Source organism: Ostrea edulis, chromosome 1 (genome assembly GCF_947568905.1).
Source record: "Ostrea edulis chromosome 1, xbOstEdul1.1, whole genome shotgun sequence".
Lineage (NCBI taxonomy): Eukaryota > Metazoa > Mollusca > Bivalvia > Ostreida > Ostreidae > Ostrea > Ostrea edulis.
This window is the reverse complement of record NC_079164.1, coordinates 7,013,991-7,040,502: the sequence shown is the minus strand read 5'-3', so window position 1 is coordinate 7,040,502 and position 26,512 is coordinate 7,013,991. Positions and strand designations below refer to the sequence as shown.

The 26,512-nt window shown below is 35.9% G+C and overlaps 1 protein-coding gene across 5 annotated transcripts in view; it reads left to right on the top strand.

Annotated features, from left to right (window-relative positions):
- LOC125664287 (piwi-like protein 1) overlaps window positions 1-12,926 on the top strand; it is a 51,361-nt gene extending 38,435 nt beyond the window's left edge. For 3 of the 5 annotated variants that reach the window (XM_048896973.2, XM_048896972.2, XM_048896974.2), the window contains exons 15-19: window positions 1,922-2,096; window positions 2,337-2,493; window positions 4,986-5,111; window positions 11,530-11,677; window positions 12,117-12,926. In XM_048896973.2, the coding sequence (XP_048752930.1) occupies window positions 1,922-2,096; window positions 2,337-2,493; window positions 4,986-5,111; window positions 11,530-11,677; window positions 12,117-12,233 (723 nt within the window). In that variant the 3' untranslated portion in view covers window positions 12,234-12,926. The remainder of the gene's footprint in view (window positions 1-1,921; window positions 2,097-2,336; window positions 2,494-4,985; window positions 5,112-11,529; window positions 11,678-12,116) is intronic. The other 2 variants (XM_056152546.1, XM_048896970.2) reach the window with 1 other exon arrangement.
- Window positions 12,927-26,512: the final 13,586 nt, after the last annotated feature.

Genomic DNA, 26,512 nt, shown 5'->3' with positions numbered 1-26,512 from the left:
CAGATTTTTCCAAACAAAAAAAAATTAATCTCAAACTTCAGTTAAGTTTTCCTTTATTTCAGGAGTCAAAATTTGAGTTAAATCTCGAGACTTGAGTTCAGATTTTGACTCGAGTTGATTTGGAGAAATCCGGACCTGGTTTTATTTTGCTTTTTCAGTGCAGATAACACTGAGCTGTTGTTCATGTCATTATTTTACAGGTGTTCATTTCTCGGAATAGAGAGTGTGTCTACTTGAATTTTCCTTGCAGGAAGTAGTGACGTATCTGTTGTTAATTAGAAGGGAGAATTTTAAACCCACACGAATATACATACATCAGACATTTAAACATATAATGAGATGTACATCAACTTCTGTATATAAAGACAGAAGTTTTATAAATGTATCCCAGAGAGGAAATGGGGAAGAGCTGTTACTGTCCATTGTAAATTTTTTTTACACTTTTCAATTTTGTTCTTGGAACAGCCAATTCATTTTTAACCAATTTTGGTTTGTATTAAACATCTATGGGTAAAGGGAAACAGAAGTTGGACTCTGCTACCATGGGGTTTGAGGGTTATGGCCAGAACCATTAAAATTGAAGTAATCTTTAAAAATGTCTATTTCTAGACATCGAGCAAACTATTGGCATGATTCCCAAGTTCAGGGTTCATGCTCTAGGGTTGGACAAAGTTGGTCAAACTGAAATTCATATTCCCAAGGTACTGTATAGAGTTCTTGCCTCAGGGTAGAACTAAGTTAGGTCATATATGAAAGCTTCATTATATTGTAGAAAATCTTATATATTAATGGGTATCGAGGAGACAAAATGTTTGCATGATTATAATGGGCTTTATGCCCTCTACCAAACTTGTGAAATTTATTACCCCAGGGTTAGCCCTCTACCAAAATTGTGAAATTCATTACTCCAGAGTTAGCCCTCTACCAAAATTGTAAAATTAATTACCCTGGGGTTAGCCCTATACCAAAATTGTAAAATTCATTACCCTGGGGTTAGCCCTCTATCAAAATTGTGAAATTCATTACCCTGGGGTTAGCCCTTGACCAAAATTGTGAAATTCATTACTCCAGGGTTAGCCCTCTACCTAAATTGTGAAATTCATTACCCCAATGCTAGCCCTCTACTAAAATTGTGAAACTCGTTACCCCAATGCTAGCCCTCTACTAAAATTGTGAAATTCATTACCCCAATGCTAGCCCTCTACTAAAATTGTGAAATTCATTACCCCAATGCTAGCCCTCTACTAAAATTGTGAAACTCGTTACCCCAATGCTAGCCCTCTACTAAAATTGTGAAACTCGTTACCCCAGGGTTTAGGTACCATGGTAGTGCTAGATAGGTTATATACATTATGTATCAAAAATGTAATAAAAAATCTACATGTACGCTACCCCTGAACATCAAGCAGACATGATTACAATAAACAGTGTGAAATTTGTAAGGCTTGGGTTAAGGTGCCAGGATAGGGCTTAGTTGGTATGTTGAAAATGTGAGATATTTTAGAAAATATGTACTTGCCATAAAGCAGGCAAACTGTTTGCATAATTGTTACGAGGAATGAGACTTCTCAGAAAATTAAGGAATCCTTTGGCCTTTTAGAACTTTGAAACTTCCTCTCCTATAAAGGATTCTAAATTTATCAATTGTGTATGATAGTTTTAAATCACTGTGTGTGTTATTTAGTACTAAGTATAAGAATGTACAAGTATCAAAAGCACATTAGTAACAAAATAATTTCTAAAGACCTAAAAAATATGTATACTTGATCGTTTAGGCCCATGGGCCTCTTGTACCTGTGTTTTTCATTTGTATGTTTATTTTCTATTTGTTGTATGTTTGTTTATTTTTGTACCTTTATTTTTCATGTCAAGGAAGACAATTTTGTTTTGTTTACTAACCGCAGCTCTCCCTCTGTTCCAGTTAAAAAATATCATGGTGGTAGGTATAGACACTTACCATGATTCTGCCAAGAAAGGCCGCTCCGTGGGAGGGGTAGTCTGCTCTCTGAACAAAAATCTCACCAGGTATTACTCGCGTACAACGTTTCAGCACACAGGGGAGGAGCTCGTGAAAGGATTACTCACATCTCTCAGAGGTCAGTTTCCACCCAGACAGTTTAATGACTGGGAATCTTTAAAATAATACTGCAGGTTTAATAGTAAGTACGATGAAGTTTAGACTGAGCCTCTGCAATTGCACACAGGTGTATGATTAGGTAAGAGTTAATTGTACATTGTATATCGACATTAACAAAGTTGAATAGTAGAACTCTGAATGCATGCTGTATACAGCTGTGATTGATATGGATGAGAAGACGTAGAAATGCTCATTGTAGGGGCCTTGCAGAAATACCACGAGGTCAATGGTGTTCTGCCAGAGAGGATCGTTGTCTTTCGTGACGGTGTGGGTGACGGTCAACTGAAGGCCGTGTTTGAGTACGAAATGCCCCAGTTGCTCGAGTGCTTCAAGAGAAGTGGTGGACAGGACTACAAGTAAGGATGCAGGAAAATTTATCTGTGTGCCTGGGTTTAGAGAGTAAAGATGCGGGAACATTTATCTGTGTGCTTGGGTTCAGAGAATAAGGATGCGGGGACATCTGTGTGCCTGGGTTTAGAGAGTAAAGACACGGGGATGTTTATCTGTGTGCTTGGGTTTAGTGAGTAAGGACGCGGGGACATTTATTTGTGTGCCTGGGTTTAGTGAGTAAGGATGCGGGGACATTTATTTGTGTGCCTGGGTTTAGTGAGTAAGGATGTGGGGACATTTATCTGTGTGCCTGGGTTTAGTGAGTAAGGATGCGGTGACATTTATTTGTGTGCCTGGGTTTAGTGAGTAAGGACGCGGGGACATTTATCTGTGTGCCTGGGTTTAGTGAGTAAGGACGCGGGGACATTTATCTGTGTGCCTGGGTTTAGTGAGTAAGGACGCGGGGACGTTTATCTGTGTGCCTGGGTTTAGTGAATAAGGATGCGGGGACATTTATTATGGCGTCGAGCTTTGCTCGAACGGCATCTAGTCAGCGTGTACGACTGAATCAGCTGAAAAGTTTACGCGACCGAAGGTGTCAGACTATCGATGCTTCCGCGGAAAAATCCCGCGCGTTTTGTAATGGCGTATGAATATCTGTACTGTTTAATGATTTACGAAATTTTAAAGTTGTTAATGAGAAACAAATGAAAATTATCACATTGATTTACTTTAACATATAAAAACTTTCACAAAAAATAAAAACAAATCAAATAAAAATTCCGATTTCAATGCGAACTACATTTGCAAAGTCACGTGATGTCTGAAACGATAGCGTGTCTAGACGAAAGATAGCGTGGGTTTTGTTTGTAAACATTGCGTGCTGTTGGCGAAATTTAAACTGAGAAATAGTGTATCGCGGATTATTTATGGTCATTATATTTTAGGGTAGGTAATGTTTATTTGACTGTAGCATTCTCAGTAGGGTATTAACGCATCTGTAGGTTTGCAAATCATTGGTCAACTCGGTATATAAACACTGGCACGTGTTAATGTTATTGTAAACAAACCAAGCGCGGAAGCATTCATTATTATAAGGCTTTCAAGTAAAGGTTTTTGTGGAGGTAAAAGTTACTTAATTAACAAATTTTTTTTTTAATCTGACTAGATTTTCATCTCTTGAGATGCTAGCAGTGATATATACTACAAATGGTCCATAGTTTACATTGTTGCACATATTTCTTATTAAAATTTTGGTTTAAAACTTATTTCTTGTTTTTATTATGTTATCAACAAGTACATGCAATGCTGCCCTTTACAACTATTAAAAGGAGAGTTCTCACAACAGTTGACTTTTTCACTAAATATCTTAATGCACAAGTTTTCAGTTCTTTGTGAATTACATCTGTGCCAAGGATTGTAGAGTACTCCCTTGGCTAGCAAAGAGGTGTGAATAATTGAGAGCAATGGTTGATCACCAAAATCTTCATTATTTAATAACATTAGATATTGTAAATAATCCTTTGAAAAATATTCTGAAGAAATGAATGGAATTGTAAAAAAATATATCTGTAATTGAATTTTTTTGTGAAAAGAGCTACTGTACAGATGTATTAGAAGCATTATTCCTGTATGAAGGATAAATATTCTTGGTATTGCTTGAATTCAAAGCTGTATGTGTGTTTTTAATACATGTACAGCTAATCTTCGTTATCGGGAATATGTAAATAGAGTTGCCAGTCCAAACCACTTCTTTTTTGTGTGTGTGTTATCCTTGTTACCGCAAATCCTTGGCCATATCTCAAATTTAATTTCAGTCCTGTTGAATTTGCAATAACAAGGTGTGACTGTAGTCAATGGCATCAAAATATTCACAGGTAGAAGACTCCATTGAGATTTATATAAAGCTATATCTACTCTGTGTACATACAATAAGGGATGAAGCATTGATAAACTGGACAGTACATAGTTTCATTATAATCTTTGCTTTCTTAGCACGACGCCATTGTGGCCCTTCAGGCCTTTGATTTGTGTGCCTGGGTTTAGTGAGTAAGGACGCGGGGACATTTATCTGTGTGCCTGGGTTTAGTAAGTTTAATGTGGTAATATACAGCTGTAGGGATTTTTATAGGCCCGTCTAAGATGGGCGGTATTATGGTATGGCATTCTCGTCTGTCTTCTTTATCGTGTCCAGCTCATGATTTAAGTACTGTGAGGTTTAAAATCATCAAACTTCAGCTGGGTCAACTTGGGTAGAAATACCTTCTATAAAGTTCTGTCCTTCTGACCCCTGATTTAGGTACACAACCAAATAAGGCAAAATTCTGAATAAAACAATTTGACAATTATTTGGCAAAGAACAACACATATATATCAATACACATTTTGGGTGTGGTACTATCTACTGGAATGGATAAATTGTATGTTTGTGCCTTGAGAGAAGAAAAGTATGTCTGAACATTGAATTATAAATTTGCCAACAATGACTGTATCCGTAGTTTTGCTTTATTCTTTCCAGTCCTAGAGTTGCAGTGATAGTAGTGAAGAAGAGGATCAACACGAGATTCTTTGTTAAGTCTGGTCCATCTTTAACCAACCCACCACCAGGAACAATTATCGATGATGTGGTAACCAAACCGATCTGGTGAGTTACACTGTAGTGATTGTGAAGCTAGAACAAAGCATTCAATGTGAAGCTAGAACAAAGCATTCAATGTGACGCTAGAACAAAGCATTCAATGTGACGCTAGAACAAAGCATTCAATGTGAAGCTAGAACAAAGCATTCAATGTGTGAGAAACGTGCTTCCAAGAAACTAGGGCTGGGACAATTCGGGGTTAGCTCAGTTCGATTTCGATTCAGAACAGCACGATTCGGTTATTTTCGATTCGGTTCATGTTGGGTCCAATTTATCTAACGACGACACAAAAATTAACAATTTCAATGAAAAGCATACTTGATTTAATTTTATTCAAGTTGTATAACTATATGTTGTCATTTGTGAACATCAGATCTATTTATAACATCAATCTATAACTTTGATAGAACAAAAAGAAAACATTGACAGTCCATTAAAATTTGTTATATATAGAATATCACACTCTAATGTTGATCTCGGACCTGGGATTGGCCCCGAGAGTTGATCTCGGCCCGAGCCCGTAGGGCGAGGGCTGATATCACTCGAGGGGCAATCCCAGGTCTGAGATCAACATTAGAGTGTGATATTGTTTATATCATATACCTAAAACACAACAAGTTGATAAACATTTTTTTTAAATTGGAAAGGGGGGGGGGGGGTGTTATTGACCCAAACATAAATACGTGGTATACTGTACAACGATATTTGACTATTTCATTCCTTCAGTGAGTTTACTTTAATGGTTACGTTTCCAGTACTATTGGCATTGTGAAACATGCTAAAGTCTGGGTTTTGTAGCTGATTAATTATGGGTCCACAACCCCTCATGTGGTCTAGAATTAACTGAACTGCTTGGCTGAGAAACTCGTCATATCTACCGTTGTGTTGTTCATGTAAATGTATATTCTATTAAGCAGCTCCTAGGTGCTTGCTAATTGATATTAAAATTGGAAATAAGCTGTGAATTATTTTTATTTATTTTTTCGGATTTACCAAACTCGCCCGTTTTCAATATTTCATATAATTTGTAAGAGTTGTAGAACTTTGTTTACATGGCGTTATCGTATGAACGGGAATGTTTACAGATCTGATGCTGCTATTTCACCTTATACTGAAGTAAGTTGGGTGGTTTTTTTTTTTACCGTTTCCCATCTGTTTAGCAACTATAAGTCGTTGAAATACGTCGAAAGATAATGGTTCTACTTTTCTCGTTTTATTGCCAAGTCCTCGGCCTGAGGACTCGGCATTAAAACGAGAAAAGTCTCGGGATTTTAGATTTCAGAAATCGTTTTAAAACAGTTTTCTACATCAAAATTGCTGTAAATTAACATTTTATCTCCATTAGGACCGGGAATTTCTGAAAATGCTTCAGTATCACCCTCCATAATCCTCCTACTGTTTTCTGTCGCCTAGAACGTTGATTGTTTTGAAATGAGGTTAAACGTGTTATTGTTCTAAATAAACAATTGTTACTTGGGTTACCCCCCTTTGCTTAGATACTCGCTACAATTTAGCGCTGTTTTTGAAAACGTTTTTATTTAATTTTTCTGCTTAAATTAAATTTTGTCGTGGAAGAAAGTATTGTATTTGAAAAAAATTGTGTCTAACATCATTTTTTTCATGTAGTTATGTTAGATTTCAAAAAATTAAAGAAGAAATAGCCATTTTAAATTTGAGGGCGAGACAGACCCTTGACAACGGGCCGAGACAGAGATATCTCGGCCCTTAGGGCGAGACAGCCCTACCTACCTGCAGCTGTCTCACCCTAGCCAAGATAGGTGTATCAGGGCTGATACACTACTAGGTATATGATATATTAATGTGTTGCATAATTTTTGGATTAATTAAACAAATCTATAGTCAATCCAAAATGTATATGATATTGTTTTCATTGATATTTAAAAATTCAACAATTTTATCAATTGAGTCATTGAAAATCTCTCCTTTATTCATTTACTTATCTCATATTCAAAATATTTAATCTGTGTCATTACCTACGATGTTGATTTCACTCTAGGACTGATAGAAATGCTAAATGTCATGTAATGATGAACTGCAGTGATCTGCCGGACCATATTCTGTTGGTATCTGAGTGATGAAAATGCTAAATCTCGGCACAGTAATGATTTAAATCTCTGTTGCATAAAAATCCACATTATCTACACATCACTCGGATGCCATATTTGTTTTTGGTATATGAAAAATCTAAACTGAACTGAAATCCGGAATTTGTATTCGGTGCATCGAATCGAATGGAATGAATCGCGATGCACCAAAATTTTCGGTGTGTCGCACAGCCCTACAAGAAATGGCTGTTGTGATACGTATAATTATAAAGTGTTAAACAATAAAGTCCTCCTTAGGAATGAACAAAATTTTGATTGCTGCCTGATTTATTGCGGTATTCAGTAGGGCTGGGTATCGTTTGGAAAATTTCGATACGATGCGTATTGCAATACAGAGAGACGATATGCGATAAGTATTGACGATACAATATAAGTAGATTTACACTTAATTTTGAGGATTAAAATGATTAAATAATAACAAAAATAAAGCTTCGCCTATTCTTTTTGTTTCATTTGCATAGTGTTAGCTTGAATTAATATATCATAAAAGACAATTGTGCATGAAATTATTATCTATTTGCTTTTATCAATATTGTTAACATATTTTCTTTTCATGAAAACAAGGGCATCCATATTCTCTGGCTTTAAACAAACCCTAAGGCCTAGATAAATAAAGTGTGTGTTTCCGGTTCCCCGGCCGACCCTAAAATATATTAGCCGACCCTGAAAAATTTATACACTGATTTACTTCCCAGGGGGCAGCGTGTTTGTCTTGCCAAACATATTGCTGGCAATTACGATAGGAAAATGCAGACATCAAGAGGGAAAAAACTTTATGACTACGGTAAAAACAATGAATCATTGTTTAATATTTTTGAGAAGCATCATGAAGGGCCATCTGATTGGCCAAAACACTGCGAAACTACAATATTATGTTGGCCAAATAAATCGCATTCCAAAAATATGGAGCTGTATGAAGTTCAGGACAGTATTTCTGTTGGTGATTTAGCGAGATTTGAAATGAAATATTTAGAGTTTATTTGTGAACCAGACGTTGACCCTACATTAGATGCAGGGTTGTTAGTGGCAGCTGAATCGGCGACCAAAAAAGCTATTGATGCCTTCCAGGTTTTAATGTCGAAAAGACGAACATTTCAATGTTAAAAAAAAATATCCAGGTAGCTTTTGCATAACTATGTCAGTGTAATATGCATCTCTCAAAATAGTTTTACATGTACACAATATGCTTTAATCCTGATATAAAATGTCATATTGTCAAAGTTGAATTTTAAACAATAAAATGTTCAAATAAAATAAAATATTTACCCTACCTACCTACCCTATTTTTTTCAGGCAGGAATAGGAAACGCACTGTTTATTTATCTTGGCCTAATTGCTGATACAATATATCCCACTCTAAGTCTAAGGCAGCAGAGGAAATTATGTTCAGGATGAATCTGCACATATGAATTATAACTTCATTTATTTGTTCATATATTTCTTCATACAAAAATTGCGACTGCAGATCACGTTCGACTCTGATCACTACATACATCATTCATCGATAGACTTCTTGCCATTTTTCTGAGTTAGCTTTACATGTCTGATGTCATAGCAAATGTGTTGTTAAATTACTTGTACCACCAGAGCTTACGACCTCTGTTTCACAAACGTTACACTTTGGTTTTTTCTAGCTACAAATATGTAATATTTGAAAAGTGAGACCACGGTATCATCACCACGCACACACTTTCGACACATGTTTGTGTTGTATGCAGTCATAGTCTAGGTCACCTACACGTTTGTCAATGCAGTGTTCTACGAGATAAACGTCTAGGAGCATTCTACGATAAACATTTACACTCCATAACGAGGCTTATCCGAATTCTGATAAAGCAGCTGATTGGTTGATGCATAACGATGACGGACGCAGTCCAACAGAAGATAAACAAAGTTTTATCAGATTTAAAAATCGAATTCTCGCTGAAACCTTTACAGAAAGAGTGTTTACTTAAATTAGCAAATAGGTCAGGCGTGTTGGAAGTATTACCAACAGCCTATGGGAAATCGCTATTGTATACGATTCTACCGCAATTAATGTTTGAAGAAGACCTGCATTGTAATACTAGTTCTCGTGAAATCAGCATAATTCTGGTCATATCGTCACTGGTTTCTCTAATGAAGGACCAAGTTTCGAACTTGCAAAAACACAACGTTTGCTTTCTTTAGAACAAGCGACACATAAACTGACATTTGGAACAACAGCTGTGCTCTTTGTTTTCTTCGGTGTTGCCATTTTCGTTTTTCGATTAGCGCCCCCTCGCGGTGTAATATTTTTAAATAGAACGCTCCAAGGCGTTTGAGTGGGAAGTCAAACGGTTTGCGTGACCTAGGCTAATGCAGTCAAGGAGCAAATGACATTTAGATAGTTCGTTCGTATATTTTCAATTTATTTGTTAACTCGTTCATGAAATCTCACTGTAAGATACGTTAATAACCACGATACGAGACTCACTGTATCGGTTATCATATTGCACAAAAATACCGATGTATATCGATAATCGATATATTGATCCAGCCCTAGTATTCAGGATGTTCTTGTTGCAAGGATCATCATTTTCTTTCAGAGAAATTAGAGGCTGTTGAACTTCATTTAATATTTAGTGACACAAGATATAAAATGAATATTTTTGGGAGAGCATTCATTGTCCCTCAGTCAGGGTCATGTTCTTGGGCAGGGACAATATAATGATCCATAGTAAAATCTAGAAAATCATTTGTTCCTGACATTCCAATAGGAGTATTAATAATTAATGAATTGCATCCGTTATTGAAATGCACCCCCTGGATTACATTTCGAATAAAAAATTCATAAGTAGCATTTATGAATAAGGGCATCAAATATTGTGAACAAGTGATCCTTCGCCCTCTTAGTGCTAAACAACAGAGTCGAACCTTTCAAATGATGCTCATTAGTGATGTACCAATTGTCGCCTACTTTCGATTGTCGGTCGCTATAACTGAAACGATGTGAATAATCGATTGTCATTTCGAAAATCGCCGACGTCGGTATTTTTAAAAAAAATAATACGTATATTCCTGCCGTGACTTATCAAAAATGGCTGACGAAGCTGAATCATCCGATACGATTGTTTAACGTTTCTCTTGAGAATCTTTCACTTATATGGAGACGTCACTGACCATTGTCGGTAAAGGCCTGCAAAATTGCCTGCCTATGCTCGGTGATTACAGTCTTTGAACAGGGAGGGAACACCTGCTGTGACACAGTGCCTCAGATTTTGCATCTTACAACGAGGCTCTATTCTGACCCGGATCCCATAAGAACAACAAAAGTCGAGATCTATCCCTATCCCGGGAAAATAAAATCGAAAGTATGGGATTATTAACTTCAAATTTCTAATGATTTTGGATGTCTCCATATGAGTGGAAAATTCTCGAGAGAGATGTTAAACAAGATACATGTATCTAATAATTTTATTCTAATTAAAGTAATTCCACCCTCCTGTGATGTCATCAGATTTTACAAAATCAATGATTTATTTAGATTTATGCATGATAGGAACATAAATTATGTTGGAGTCTTTTCCTATAGTCATTGTAAAAAATCTTGTTCAAAATAAAATATTTCAAAACTCTTAAGTTATAGATGAATAATCAATGATACATTTCAAAATATTGAATCCAAGGGCAATAACTCTGTTTCTATTGATTTCTTTATGAATTCTATTATGCGATAGATTTCCGATATTTTTTACAGACATTTTGTATATTTTTGTAAAGATACAGTTTCATGATATTGTTATGAATGCTACTATATCGTCAAAACCAGTTTGTATGGAATTTTGATAACGATGTTTTAGGAAAATCGCAATTTTCTGATGGTGATATGTGATTCTGTTTATGTACATCTCACATCTTAAAAAGTGTAATGACCTATGTATTTTATATGATAATTTGTTAGTTTTAACCCTAATGAATGGAAATAAATGCACATTTTAAACTTGTATCAGATAAAACTGCGAGTATGGAGCTACCTTAACTTTATCTAGAGTAAAAAATAAAGTAAATTTAATATATTTATGTCATAAATTTGAAATTTTGTCCATCACTAATACTTATACCCTTGTCTGGGAAACGTGTAATACAGAGACCAGTTCTCAAACCAAAATGGATATGTATTGCTTCTGAAGAAACTAATATGTATTGCCTCTGGATTAGTCTTTTCTGTCTCTAGGATTGAGATTAATATTAACTTGCATTTTCTTTTCGACTTTTGAACATGGAACATTGAAAATTGTGTGCTGAATGGTTAAGGTAAAAAAAAATCTGTGTTGTAGGTTCGACTTTTTCCTGGTGTCTCAGTCAGTCAGACAAGGAACAGTAACTCCAACCCACTATAATGTGATCTGGGATACCACTGGACTAAAGCCTGATCACCTTCAGCGATTGGCTTACAAAATGACCCATCTGTACTACAACTGGCCGGTAAGTCATCAGTCAACTCAGGAAGTCAATTAGAATGCTACTAATGGCTACATCACCAGTCAATTCAGTGCTAACAATGGCTGCATCATCAATTTAGTGCTAATAATGGCTACATCATCAGTCAGTTTAGTGCTAATAATGGCTACATCAGCCAATTTAGTGCTAATAATGGCTACATCATCAGTCAATTCAGAAGTCGATTATAATTGCTTCCACATTCTCTCTCAATCACTGGATAAAGTTGTGCCATTCAGTCACCTTTCCGTGACCTCCAGAAGACTGAATGGCACAGTTGCATTCTGTGCATATCCTCAATCAGTGGTAGGTATGAATAAACCTGTAAACAAGGGGTCAAACTGATCAAAGTCGGAACTCCAAATACTTCATTCATGTTGTGAAAAAGATACCCAGAGGTCTGATCTGTGAATTTGTTTTACAGGGAACAATTCGAGTCCCCGCACCCTGTCAGTATGCACACAAGCTGGCTTTCCTGGTGGGACAGTCTATTCATAAGGATCCCCACATGTCGCTATCCGACCGTCTGTACTTCCTGTAGACCCTGCCAAGAGGGATGTGTGAGAACTTAGAGGGATGAGTGCCGGTATTGGCCAGTGGAGCCGTTTTGTTTGCATGAACTGAAGAGTTGTATAAAATCAAAAGTAAAATAGAAGTGAAAGACAGGACTGAGAAATTCCGTAACGTCTCTACATTACGTTTAGAAACATGCTCAGGAATAGTCGAATAATTCCATTCTCTTGGAGGAAGAAACGGAGCAGTACTTCGACATCTGAAGAGTTGCCACATGTGTTCATCTTTTTTTAATCCTTAGAACTAGATTTTATATGTAGTAGGATTGTTTGTATATTGTTTTAGATTGAGACTGAATCTCTCATTGTTATTGATCTAGTTATATGATGTCAATGGTGCTGAATACTTGGAGAACACCATGCTGGATACTCTATATTAAATGTATGTAGAGTATGAAATCGGAAAGATTCTGATTGTAGAGATGTTTCACTCTTGTTCATTCCTAGGGGAGAGAGAGAGGAGGAGGAGGGGGGGGGGGATAGCATTTGTTGAAGAAGAAAAAATTGGGTTATAGAGAGGGGGGGGGGGGGGGGGGGGGGGGACTTGTTACTTTTTGAAGGGTATTATTGCAATTGTATTTCATAATCAGATTGTGCAATGTAAAAAAAAAAAAAAAAAGAAAAACCCTAGATATTTCTCGTTAATAAAATTTTAAAGACTATGTTCTTTTTCCTGATGTACCTATAAATCAAGATTATGTAAACCTGTATCAAGAGTATGGGGAAGGTCTCTTGGTGCAGAAAGACCGCATTTTCGTGTATGTTGCAGAATAACCTCTAGCAATTATTACAGGGATGTATTGTGTTCTGTCACTGGCTGGCTGTTAATCAGCCTCAGGCAGGGGTCATGTTTTCCACTTTTTTTTCTGTAACAGATGCATACATGTACAACTTTGAAATTTGGTCACAATTTCTCCCTCAAGAATTGTAAGAGTGAATTTGCATTTCAGCTGGATTGGTCCATCCTTGACCTACTTTAGGGCTATAAATGTGTCAGTTTCCCAGACTTTTTAGTCCCCTACCGAGCAAGTCGAAGGAGACTAAGTTTGCGCTCTGTCCGTCAGTCCAATTTTCTGCACTTTTTAGCTCAAGCGAGTTTTTCTGATCATCCGTCTGTCTGTCCGTCCGTAAACTTAATATTTTTGACTTCTCAAAAACCACTGGGCCAATTTCAACCAAAGTTGGCACAAAGCATCCTTGGGTAAAGGGAATTCTGAATTGTTAAAATTGACAAAGTTCTGATGTTACTATCATCCTTTTTTTTTCCAACGACGAATTTTCTGTTCATATGAGCCGTATAAAAGATGAAATAACACCTGATCGTAATTGTTGCTAGTGTATGATATGTCTTGCCTGCATATCAATCGCAAATAAACAATACAAATAGATACAAGTAAACGTGGTCTTTCCGGAATTTCCTTCCGCCATGTTGGAATGGTGGTTACCATTATTATCATCAGTTTAATACCAGTGACTAAAGGGACACTTTGTGGACGCAATTCCACCGAAACCGCTCACCGGATTTTGTTCAAATTTTGTAGGATGGTTAGTCACCATATGTAGTTGATCATAATGCACCGCCATTTTGATTCGACAAATTTTACAGGAGTCATGGGACTTTAGTGCTTTCAACTTTTTTGCGGCGTTGCGGGACATGGCTACGTGTAGCAATCTTGTTTTTTGGTTGTGCTTGCAAATATTCTTTTGATATTTGGTACATCAATTTGCCATAAGTTACAGATCAAGTTCGAATTTGGTCCCGGTCCGTTGATTTTTCATTAAGTTATGGCCCTTGGCATGAATTGTTAGTTTACATCCACGTTACTATTTCTGTAGATAAGTACTACACTCGTTAAAACTTCTAGCGTAGTAATACAACAATGTAGCTAAATTATCCATGATCACCTACATGTCACAGTTTATTATTTCTGTAGATAAGTACTACACTCGTTAAAACTTCTAGCGTAGTAATACAACAATGTAGCTAAATTATCCATGATCACCTACATGTCACAGTTTATTATTTCTGTAGATAAGTACTATACTCGTTAAAACTTTTAGCGTAGTAATACAACAATGTAGCTAAATTATCCATGATCACCTACATGTCACAGTTTATTGACTTGGTTCAAGACCTAAACATAAATTTTGTCTTTTTTCTTGGTCTAGTCTCTACTGGAATAGTAGTTGATTTCCAACCATTCCTATCCCTTTTCCCTTTGACCATAGCCTACATAATGAACTTTGAATATTGTTGTGGTACAGTAATGTTTGTATCTGTTTTCCGGGCTTTTTATGCCCTCCCCGAAGATGGGGGGGCATATTGTTTTTGTCCTGTCTGTCATTCTGTCTGCAACTTTAACCTTGCTAATAACTTTTGAACAGTGCCGAGATCGAAGATCGGAGGGGCATATTGTTTTTGCCCTGTCTGTAATTCTGTCATTCTGTCTGAAACTTTAACCTTACTAATAACTTTTTGAACAGTAAGTGATAGAGTTTTGATATTTCAAATGAGTATTCCTTGTGACAAGACCTTTCCGTGGGTACCAACATTTGTGACCTTGGAGTTTGACCTACTTTTTGAAAATTTTAACCTTGCTAATAACTTTTGAACAATAAGTGATAGAGCTTTGATATTTCATATGAGTATTCCTTGTGACAAGACCATTTTTTGACCCAGTGACGTTGACCTTGGAGTTTGACCTACTTTTTGAAAACTTTAACCTTGCTAATAACTTTTGAACAGTAAGAGATAGGGCTTTGGTATTGAACCTTGACATTTAACCTACTTTTAATTTTTTTGTTTTACATTGGTCATAACTTCTAAATGGTAAATATTAGAGCTTTCATATTGTACACATTTCTTTTGACAATATCTTTCTACTGGTACCAAGATATTTGCCCTTGTGACCTTGGCCATCTTCGGAATTGGCCATTATCGGGGGCATTTGTGTTTCACCAACACATCTTGTTTTTTCATTATGAGTACAGATATTGCCCAGAAATTTCGTCACAGACTTCCTCTTGGATTAGAAGTCCAGTTTGAATTTCGGCTGGATTGGTCCATCCTTGACCTACTTTTGGACTAAACATGGGTCAAACAGTTTGCCGGACTTTTATTCTTTACGGAAACAGATATCGCCCTGATATTTAGTCAAAGGCTTCCACTCTGAGGAAGATGAGTAGTTGGCTTATCAGCTGGATTGGCGCACTGATCTACTTAAGGTGTAGAAGTATGTCAGCTTTTCAGATTTTTTATTTAGTATGGTCACAGGTATTGCTCTTAAAATTTTGTCGCAACCTTTCCCTCGGAGAAATGCTTTAGTCGTAATGAGTTCACATGTCAGGTGGATTGGTTCACCATGACCCACTTGAAGGCTTTTTTTATTCATTATGGTTAAAAGTGGAAACTCTATTAATTTCCATTCAATATAATTTAATTTAATTAATAACCAAAGAAAATGTATATGTTGCCACCTTTTTAAAGATGTCAGACATACAAAAATAGAAGTATACATCATCATCAGAAAACCACACATTTTCGGTAAACAGAATAATAAAAATCGATTAAAACTTCTTGAAATGACAAAATTTAAATATCAGTTTTAAAACAAACCCTGCTAATTCATAAATATGTATAGATTTATTGGGGAAACCAATGTATAATAGACATCCAGTAGAGGAAATTCCAGCATAGTAGTTATTGCTCTTGAAGATTTTTGCAAAAACCTATGAGGATCGATCAACCTTAAATATTGTTTAACTTCCCTCGAAAATATTTCACTCGTATGGGGACATCTGCGAAATCGAGACCTGTGCTCGGCGCTTATGGCTTTTGAGCAGGGAGGGATCTTTATCGTGCCACACCTGCTGTAACACGGGACCTCGATTTTCGCGGTCTCATCCGGAGGACCGCCCCATTAAGATTAGTCACCTTCTACGACAAGCAAGTGGTACTGAGGACCTATTCTAACCCGGATCCCATCGGGACTGTGAAGAGAAATGATAATAAACAATTCTCTGAAAATCCTACTTCTTGGTAGTAGTGATTATATTGAGCATCATTGCAAATTTTTTTTTGGATGATTCATTGATATTTTTAAAGCAACATTTTCATTGGGGAAAAAAAGAAATCAGATGACCATTTGATTAAACAACTTCTGATTTGATCTGAGGAAGTCTATTATAGTGTGCGAAGCAGAGGTGTTGGTCCCGAAAGAACGGTTCTATTTAGATAATGACATCAACTGCTTTGAATATACATTTCAACAAAAATGCACAATTAAACCTGGAAGAGCCGTTAAGTCATCGCCTCGATATGTCTATACATCGACCTCGGAATACATGCAGACGTTGAGTTATTTATATAAGGTGAAGATCATGAACAGTGATCAATCTAATAACTCCAGTTATAAGACATACAAAATGGAGAATTTGACAAACGCGGGTAAAATCGGATTTGCAATATGCATGTGTTTGTTTTTGTCCTCCAATGGAAGGGGACATAGAAATACCGGCCTCCGTCCCCCTTGACTTTGTAAATGCAAAGTCGTTCTACGACACCGCTCAACGGAACTTGTGCATTGTAGGATTGTTAATCGCCATATGTAGTTGATCATATTGCGCCACCATTTTGATTCGACAAATTTTACAGGAGTTCTGGGACTTTAAAGTTAAATTTTAAAAAGCTAATTTGTACATGCTACAATAGAAACACAGTGGACGCAACTCTTCAGATTTTGTTCAAATTTTGTAGGCTTGTTAGTCACCATATGCAGATGATATTGCGCTGCCATTTTCATTCGTCAAATTTTACAGGAGTTGTGGGACTTCGTTGAATTTGTACACGCTACGCTAAAGGAACAGTTTGTTGACGGAACTTCTCGGAGACCACTGTATGCATTTTGTTCAAATTCTGCAGGATTACAAGTCACAATATGTAGTCGATCATATTCCACCACAATTTTTATTTTTCATTTGTCACAAGAGTTGTGGGACTAGTGTACTTTAAGGTTGATCGATCCTCATGTGATGTCATGGGGTTTTGCAAAAATCTCAATAAATTAAACTTTGTGCGCATGATAGAAATATATCTTTCTGAGGCATTTTATTCACTGGATATAATAAAAATCTGGTAAACTATTAATACTGAAAAAGTTTATATATTATCCATAGATAATTATGATTTTAAAAATGTTGTCAAGGGCAATAACTCCTATGCTGGAATTTCCTCTACTGGATGTCTACTATACATTGGTTTCCCCAATATACACAATTAATCTATACATATTTATGAATTGGCCGGTTGTTTTGTTTTTTTAAAAACTGTTGATATTTAAATTTTGTCATTTCAACAAGTTTTTATCGATTTTTATTCTGTTTAACGAAAATGGGCGATTTTCTGATGTTGATGTATGCTTCTGTTTTTGTATGTCTGACATCTTTAAAAATGTGGCAACATGAACATTATCTTCGGTTATTAATTAAATTAAACTATCTTGAGTGGAAATTGATAACGTTTTTTTCCCACTTTTAACAGTTAATAGGGGGCTGTAAGCTCGCAAACGAGATGACGCGAGATTTGAGTACTTCCGGTAACGAACAAACCTTTACGGTTTGCATGAAATCATACAAGTTGAAAATGTCCTGCAGTTTTTATCGTTGTTTTGGTCGATGCAAAGAATTGAACGTTATGGGGAAAGTTGTGCAGGTCAGTATAAATGCATTCTAATACCGGTAGTAACTTGATTTCCATTAGATAATACATATCTTGGTTTTGTTTGTTACCACATCTAAGGCCTTCATATCGATCATCAGTCTTTAGTTACATATACGATCAAGTAGATCTAAATAGATTTACATGTATTTCTTTACAATCCACAAATCAAAATGTACACAGTTATACGTCACATGCAGTCACGCTTGACATTGTATAAATCAAATGTTTATAGAGGGAGGAGCATGATTTTACGATCTATAGAGAGAATTTTTACCAAACAAAAAAAAAAAAAAAAACACCATTCCTAGACACAGCAGCTGTAGCACTACTAAGTAGTACTCTTTCCATGACATACAACAACACTTTATCACTGATTTCTTATCGGCGTCGCGAGTGCATGACCTTGATTAGCTGCAATAATATAGCCATTTCCTTTTTTTTTTTTTTTTTTTAAAACAAAGAGGGGGGGGGGGTAGATTAATAAACTCGGAATGGGCTACATTATTGCAGCTAGACCTTGATAAATGTAATATTTACACAATTTTCAAAAAGAAGTGATAGTATTTAATATTATAAAACAATAAATTATTGTTTTTAGAAAGTGGATTCATTGAGATTCGGTGGGTACTTGGTGGAAGGGGAGTGGGATGTAATTTGATTACATGATACGTTATGCTTTAAAGTTCGTACAACTGTATTGATGGTTTACTGGGAATATTATAATTAAACAAATATTCTCTATCCGCATTGAATTTTTCTATCCTCTCTCCCTAAATTTAATTAGGTTAGATGGATCGATGCCATTGAGACTAATCTCTTGAAATATTCCCGGACACCTTGATACCCACGCCATGACATACAGTTCCTGTAAGTGCTGACTTACTGTCAAAACAGTGACTTGTGTAACACCTAATGGTGCAATTACTTATTTTTCAACTTTGAGTACAGGATCATGTGCTCCACAGCAGAGTTCCCACAAAACCCACGTCTCTCGGTTTTTTAAATCTTGATATAATTTTCTTCATTTATTATTTTTTGCAAATCTGTATGAATGAAATAAAACGTGTATGTAAAATAGTTGAGTATAAATAAAAAATGCACTATTGATTGTTATTGTTTTACTAAGTATATTTTATCAATACATGTTGATTTTGAATTCATTCAGGAATTAAACTATTGAAAGTATATAATTCTGTTCATGGTATGTGCCCATTCAGAGTCCTTTATGATCCGGGATAATTCTGCGGTCAGTTGTTCTCCAAATAATCAAGTTGCAGGAATAAAACTCTATCACTTTGCAATGTTCTTTTTCCACTGAGAGTCCTTCATGATCTGGATAATTTGCATGCAGTCGGCTGTAGTTCAAACAATCAAAACACAATAATTCATATTGCACAAAAGATGGCCCTGTATCAAGTGATAGTAAGGATGGCTGGACTTGAAGGAAAAAATACTCTTCCTGTATTCTAAATGCAAGAAAAAGTTTATTTATAATGTACAGTGAAGACTATTTAAAAAGAAAATCCACAATAAACAGGCGTCAATCATACAGATGATACACATTCTACAAATTCTCTACCGCATTATTGGAAGGAACAAACACTGAAATTACTCTCCGACATTTGCCTCCTTATATCTTTAGACAAGAAGTGCCCCCCACTCCTCCCGCCCTGTAATTTCTTGTTCTTGCTAAATATATACAAACTTAATCAAGCCATAGATAATCAAGTAATTTTTAAATATTAGTAATTTCTCCTCGTTGCTTAAATAATAATAATAATAAAAACCAGTGAAGTAATTGGCCATAATATAACCATAACACCCCCCCCCCCTCAAATTTGACCATATCACAAAATTATCTACTTGAGTTACATTGTACATTTGTATGTCTAATTATTAACAATAATAGGCCTAGTTGTTTGAATTAAAGGAGAAGAAGTTGAATTAAAAGTATAAATGAATTGCGTAATTATCGAATAATACCTGGTTACTTTATACAATTTGTTCTCCACCGCCACTTGAACCACTGCATTGACAATGCAGGCCAACTGGTTAAACAGGGACATGACAAATGGTTGTGGTACATAGCGTTCTCTGATTTACTCATAAGCGTTGGTTTTTCGGACGTGTAGTTGGTCCAATTCTATACTCGTAATACTGAATCGGATTTGTTTGTCGCCGGAAACGCTTCACCGGAAGTGACGAGAAACGAGACTTACAGCCCCTATATTGATAAGTCACATGAAGATGGAGCTACATTAACTTTTTGCGGCGGTTGGGGAAGTATGGCTACGCGTAGCAATCTTATTTGATTTTGAAATTGAGTAATCAGTTATCGACTTGATTGTAATCGTATTATCAAAACACTAAGTGCAAACGAGATAATCGATTTTCTCATAATCTAATATCAAGGGTCAAACTGGACATGGGAATATACTGACGTAGTGTCCACTAAATATTTAGAACATCAACTCTAAACACCGACACATTGTAAGGAGTAAATGATCGATGTTGATTTTGAGGTTGCATGGTCAAGGGTCAAACTGGACGTGGGGATATACTGCCCGCTCAATATCGTGAGAATACTTTGCTTGACAAGACATCAAACTTAATACACTGGTGAATCTGAAGGATTTGATTATACTCATATTGATTTTAAGGTCACAGGGTTAAGGGTCAAACTTGATATACTCTGCTCAATATCTTTGTTTTTAAGGGCCAAACTCGATATACTCCGCTCAAAATCTTTGTTTTTAAGGGTCAGACTTGATATACTTAGTTCAATATCTTTGTTTTTAAGGGTCAAACTTGATATACTCCGTTCAATATCTTTGTTTTTAAGGGTCAAACTTGATATACTCCGCTCAGTATCTTTGATTTGCGTAAGGATCAAACTTGATATACTCCGTTCAATATCTTTGTTTTTAAGGGTCAAACTTGATATACTCCGCTCAATATCTTTAAAGCCCGTTACTTGACAGACATCAAACTTTGTACACTTTTACATCATAAGGAGTAGCTTATCCCTATTAAGTCTGGGTTCACATGGTCAAAGGAAGCTGCAATGATATACCGGTAACCCTATCCGATATTTTTGTGTAGGAGAGGGCTACAACTGCTTGGGATCTGTGTAATGGTTCATATTTTTTTTTAATGATTTTTAGCTCTGAGCTTTTCTGATCTAAATTTTCCGCTGTCCGTCGTTTTTGTCGTAAACTTTACACATTTTCATTTTCTCCAGAACCACCTGGCCAATTTCAACCAAACTTTGCACAAAGCATTCTTGGGTGAAAGGAATTCAATTAAGTTTGTTCAAATGAAGGACCACATCCCCTTCAAAGTGGAGATGATCGCAAAAATAGGATGGGATCTTTTAAAAATCTCCCCAAGAACCACTGGACCAGAAGGGCTGAAATTTCCTGACATAGCGGGGATTCAAGTTTGTTACAATCATGACCCCAGGGGTATGTTGGGACCACAATAGGGGATCAAAGTTAAGACATTCAAATACTAGTATATCTCAAGAACCGCTGGGCCAGAAGAGTGGGGATTTATTTGAAAACTTCCTGATATAGAACATATTCAAATTTGTTCAGATCATGACCCCCGGGGTTAGGGTGGGGCCACAATATGTGATCAAAGCTATATATACATAGGGAAATCTTCTCCAGAACCACTGGACCGATTTCAATCAAACTTGATACAAATCATCCTTAGGTAAAGACGATTCAAGTCTGTTCAAATGAAGGGTCGTGCCCACTTCAAAAGGGAGATAATAACAAAAATGCCTTTAAAAAGTGGATGGAGTAATTAAAAAATGTTAAACACCACTGAGCCAGAAAAGCTTAAATGTAAAATGTTAAACACCACTGAGCCAGAAAAGCTTAAATGTACATGAAGGCTTTCTGACATAGTGGAGATTCAAAGTTGTTAAAATCATTACCCTATTGGGTATGTTGGGGCCACAATAGGGGATCATGGTTTTTTACGTGTGAATATATAGGGAAAATCTTGCTTTTAAGATCCACCTGGATAAAGAAGAGGAGATTTACCTGAAAGCTTCCTGGTATGTGGTAGATTCAAATTTGTTCAGATCATGCATGGTCCCCCAAAGGGTGGATGGGGCCACATTCCAATTATTACATATTGATATACAAATGTATTGGAATTGCTTCTTCTCCAGAACCACTCGGCCAATTTCAATCAAACTTGATACAAACCATCCTTAGGTGAAGGAGATTTAAGTTTGTTCAAATGAAGGACCCCCCCCCCCTCAAAAGGGATATAATCACAAAAATGCAAATAATAAGTTGACGTCATTTACAGATCTTCTCAAGAACCATTAGGCCAGATATACTGAAATTTAAATGAAAGCTTCCAGGCAAAGTGGAGATTTAAGGTGTGTAAAATTCATGACCTTTGGGAATAGGGTGGGGCCACATAAGAGAATCAAAGTTTTACACTTGAAGGAAACCAAAATGACACAAAGCATCCTTAGATGAACTTTGTTAATATGAAAGGACATACCCGTCTACAAGAGATGCTGCAGTCAATTTTGATTATTAATAAATTCTTAATCGTTACCTTTGAAAGGTTTCTTTTTATAACCAAGCTGCTTGTATAATGATAGTTTTTCTCAAGCTTGTTTATTGCTAGGAACTGCTGGTCAGGTGAGCGATGTGGCCCATGGGCCTCTTATTAACATTTGCTGGGTTTTTAGCTCACCTGAGCTGAAAGCGCAGTGAGCTTTTCTGATCACCCGTATTCCGCCGTCCGTCCGTCTGTCTGTCCGTCTGTAAACTTTTCACATTTTCAACTTCTTCTCAACAACCACTGGGCCAATTTCAACCAAAGTTGGCACAAAACATCCTTAGGTAAAGGGAATTCTAAATTGTTAAAATAAAGGGCCAGGCCACCTTCCAAGGGGAGATAATCAAGAAAAGGTAAAAATAGAGTAAGGTCATTAAAAAATCTTCTTCTCAAGAACCACTGGGCCAGAAAAGATTAAATTTATAGATAAGCTTTATTAGGTAGTACAGATTCTAAATTGTTAAAATCATGGCCCCCGGGGGTCGGATGGGGCCATAATAGGGGATCAAAGTTTTACATACAAATATATAGGAAAAATCTTTTAAAATCTTCTTAAGAACCACTGAGCCAGAAAAGCTGAGATTTATATAAAAGCTTCCTGATTTAGTGCAGATTCTAAATTGTTAAAATCATGACCCCGGGGGTCGGATGGGGCCACAATAGGGGGTCAAAGTTTTACATACAAATGTATAGGAAAAATCTTTAAAAATCTTCTTCTCTAGAACCATTGGGCCAAAGAAGTTCACATTTACATGAAAGCTTTCTGACATAGTGTAGATTCAAGTTTGCAAAAACCATGGCCCCCAGGGGTAGGTTTGGGGCCATAATAGGGACTACGGTTTTACATGCAAATAGATATGGAAAATCTTCTGATATGGACCAAGGTGACTCAGGTGAGCGATGTGGCCCATGGACCTCTTGTGTTTATAAGAATGTGTTCATCGTTTTTGTTCAAAATAAGGCTGTCGGAAAGATTGCTAGTTATAATGCTCTAAGACATCGGTGAGATAAACAGAGGGCTTTTTTTTTCTCAATCTGAAGGTAAACACACACAAAATAAAACCTGAGACCAACCTAAAAGAAAGAACACACTTAATGTAAGATTGAAAGTAAGAAAGAGCACATTAATGTAAGATTGAAAGTAAGAAAGAGCACACTTAATGTAAGATTGAAAGTAAGAAAGAGCACACTTAATGTAAGATTGAAAATAATTGGTTTTCTTTCACTCCTGTGATTTCCCCATATTAAAATATGTATTTGAAATTACCAAGAGTGATGTCATTGTTTTATCAAATCACTATGGGCCCAGCTGTTTAAAGGGTAATGGGCCACCATACATGACATGACAGAGAGCATGCCCCAAAATAAATTGGATCAAATTAATCATTCAACATTCACACAATTCAAATAATAAGAATACTAAGTTAGAAGTTCGTTTTTTAGTTCTCTTTTTTTTCTTTTGTGTGTTTTAACTTGATGGCAAATGTAAGTCAATTCTACATATTGTATATGTAAACACTGTATTCAAGAGCACGTGATCGAAGTTACTGTTAATTCCCAATCTAAGACTACACTTCACACAGTATAACGTTATTTAGCAGGTCACAATCAGGACCAGGTCAAACCAATGTAATGTTACTATCACTTATAGAAATTATTTATTATTTGCTTTCATCCTTTAAGATGACTCAAAAGCTATTGCCATACACACTGAATTAACAGATTTACAGTCTGTTTTACCGATATTTACGAGACGTTACATAAAAACCACTCTAGTTGGATGTATAATTCCAGATTTAAGGAATGAAGTACCTATGGGCGTCATCAGTTCTTGCTCGAATTCTAACTGCATGTACATATGTATGCAAACTTTCTTGACAGCTTTAATACATATATAACAATTTTTTTAAGCATATTAGATTTTGATGTTTTTCTATAAATTTAAGATTTGCAAGAGGAGTCTGAAAAAGATTCGAAATAGGAAGTGAAGTTCACTCATCCATAACAATTGAATGGTAACACTTGTACCGGTATTCACATTTGTGGCTGATACTGAACAACACTAACTTGTTGAAACTCAGAAAAATGACATTTCTCGATAACGACATAATTAAGTCTCCCTTCTCTATCATGATGCTGTGTCACATGACAGGATATTTTTCATCTAGAATTGTCAATCATTTTCTTGAGTAAGATAAATGTAACAAATGTCGGCGAGTGTAGGGTTATGAATGTATTGTTGAACAGTAGCACAACACTATTTTTAGAATGTGGAACACATTTTGTTATATTTGCATATTTTGTACAACATTTAGTTCTACGAATTACGACAGTTTTTGTGAACAATAGGGAGAAATGCGTAGGAATACCGGTTCCTCTTTTGTCAAAAATGTCGCATTTTTTCCAATATTTTGGTTGTTTTCGTACATGTGTGTATGTTGTCTCTTTCTATAAAACTTACAGATTCTCAGTCCCAGTAAATTCAATGTCATGATGCAGAGGAATTGCGTATCTTTAGATTTTATTTTTTTTTGGAGTGGATGTCAGATGAATGTGTTTGTATCTGTAGAATTATTTCTTGTGAAAATGTTCAAGTCTTGGATTGAACTGAACCTTTTGTTGTTGATGCACTTTGATAATTGATGTATTGTTCAAAAGTTTACATGTTTTATTTTATACCAGTATACCCACTGCTAAAGAACGCCCCTTGTTTTGATGCAGTGACTGTGTACATTAGTTCTTACAATGGCAAGCAGGTTAGAGGTGATGACCACGGTCCTAGTGACCAGGTGTGCTGATAACCAGGTGTGCTGGTGACTAGGTATTTTACATGTCCGATGGTTAGGCATGCATCATGTTTTAGTCATCATCTTGTCACAGCAACCTCTGCTGAAATCGAAGAACGAGAAGCAAGGAATCCACGTAAACATTATGTGATTTATACGGGAGAAAATGCTTTAAAAGTTTTCATTCCATATTTTTGCCCTTTTTCATTGAGACTGAATTTGTGCTTTTTAACACACCAGAGGTATATGATATGGATATGTACAACAATATTTTAGTATTAAAAAAATTCATATTTACTTTATTAAGTCAAAAAATGCAGTTTTAGTAAAAATGAATCCAAAAAAAGATTTAAAATCCCTGCTGGACTCAAATCCACAAATCAGCAGTCGACAAATTAAACCAACTGAGCTACCCAATCAAATTTAAAAGAAATATACAAATACTGTTGATATTTATGTTCTTATTCATGCTTTAAAAGAATTATTCCTCCTTAAGATTCCTCATTAATTAAAATTGGTCAAAATACAACAAACTGGGGCGAAATAAGAGCTGAAGAAGGAGGTTGTATCAGATGGTGCATTAGTCTGGCCCGGTGATGCCGATTTATGACACGAGATGAAGTATAATATGAATATAGAGGCAAGATACATTGCTCAGATGAGCATTGTGGCTCATGGGTCTCTTGTTAAATCTGCCTAAAGAAAAAAATATGAAAGGGCAAAATAAAGATAGGGACGAAAATTTTTCCATATTCATGTAGTGTTGATTAATCTGGATTGTAGATGTTGTGTTGATACAGATATTTAAGGATTTGTTGATACAGATATTTAAGGATTTGTTGATACAGATATTTAAGGATTTGTTGATACAGATATTTAAGGATTTGTTGATACAAATATTTAAGGATTTGTTAATACAGATATTTAAGGATTTGTTGATACAGATATTTAAGGATTTGTTAATACAGATATTTAAGGATTTGTTGATACAGATGTAAAAGGATTTCATTTAGATTATATGTGTATATACATATATATTATAGAATACAGGAAAATACTTACTGCCAGCATTTTATGAGAATTTTATTGTATACAATTAGTGTATGTGAATATTATTATCTAGTCTAGCCACTACATCTCTACACAGACCTCC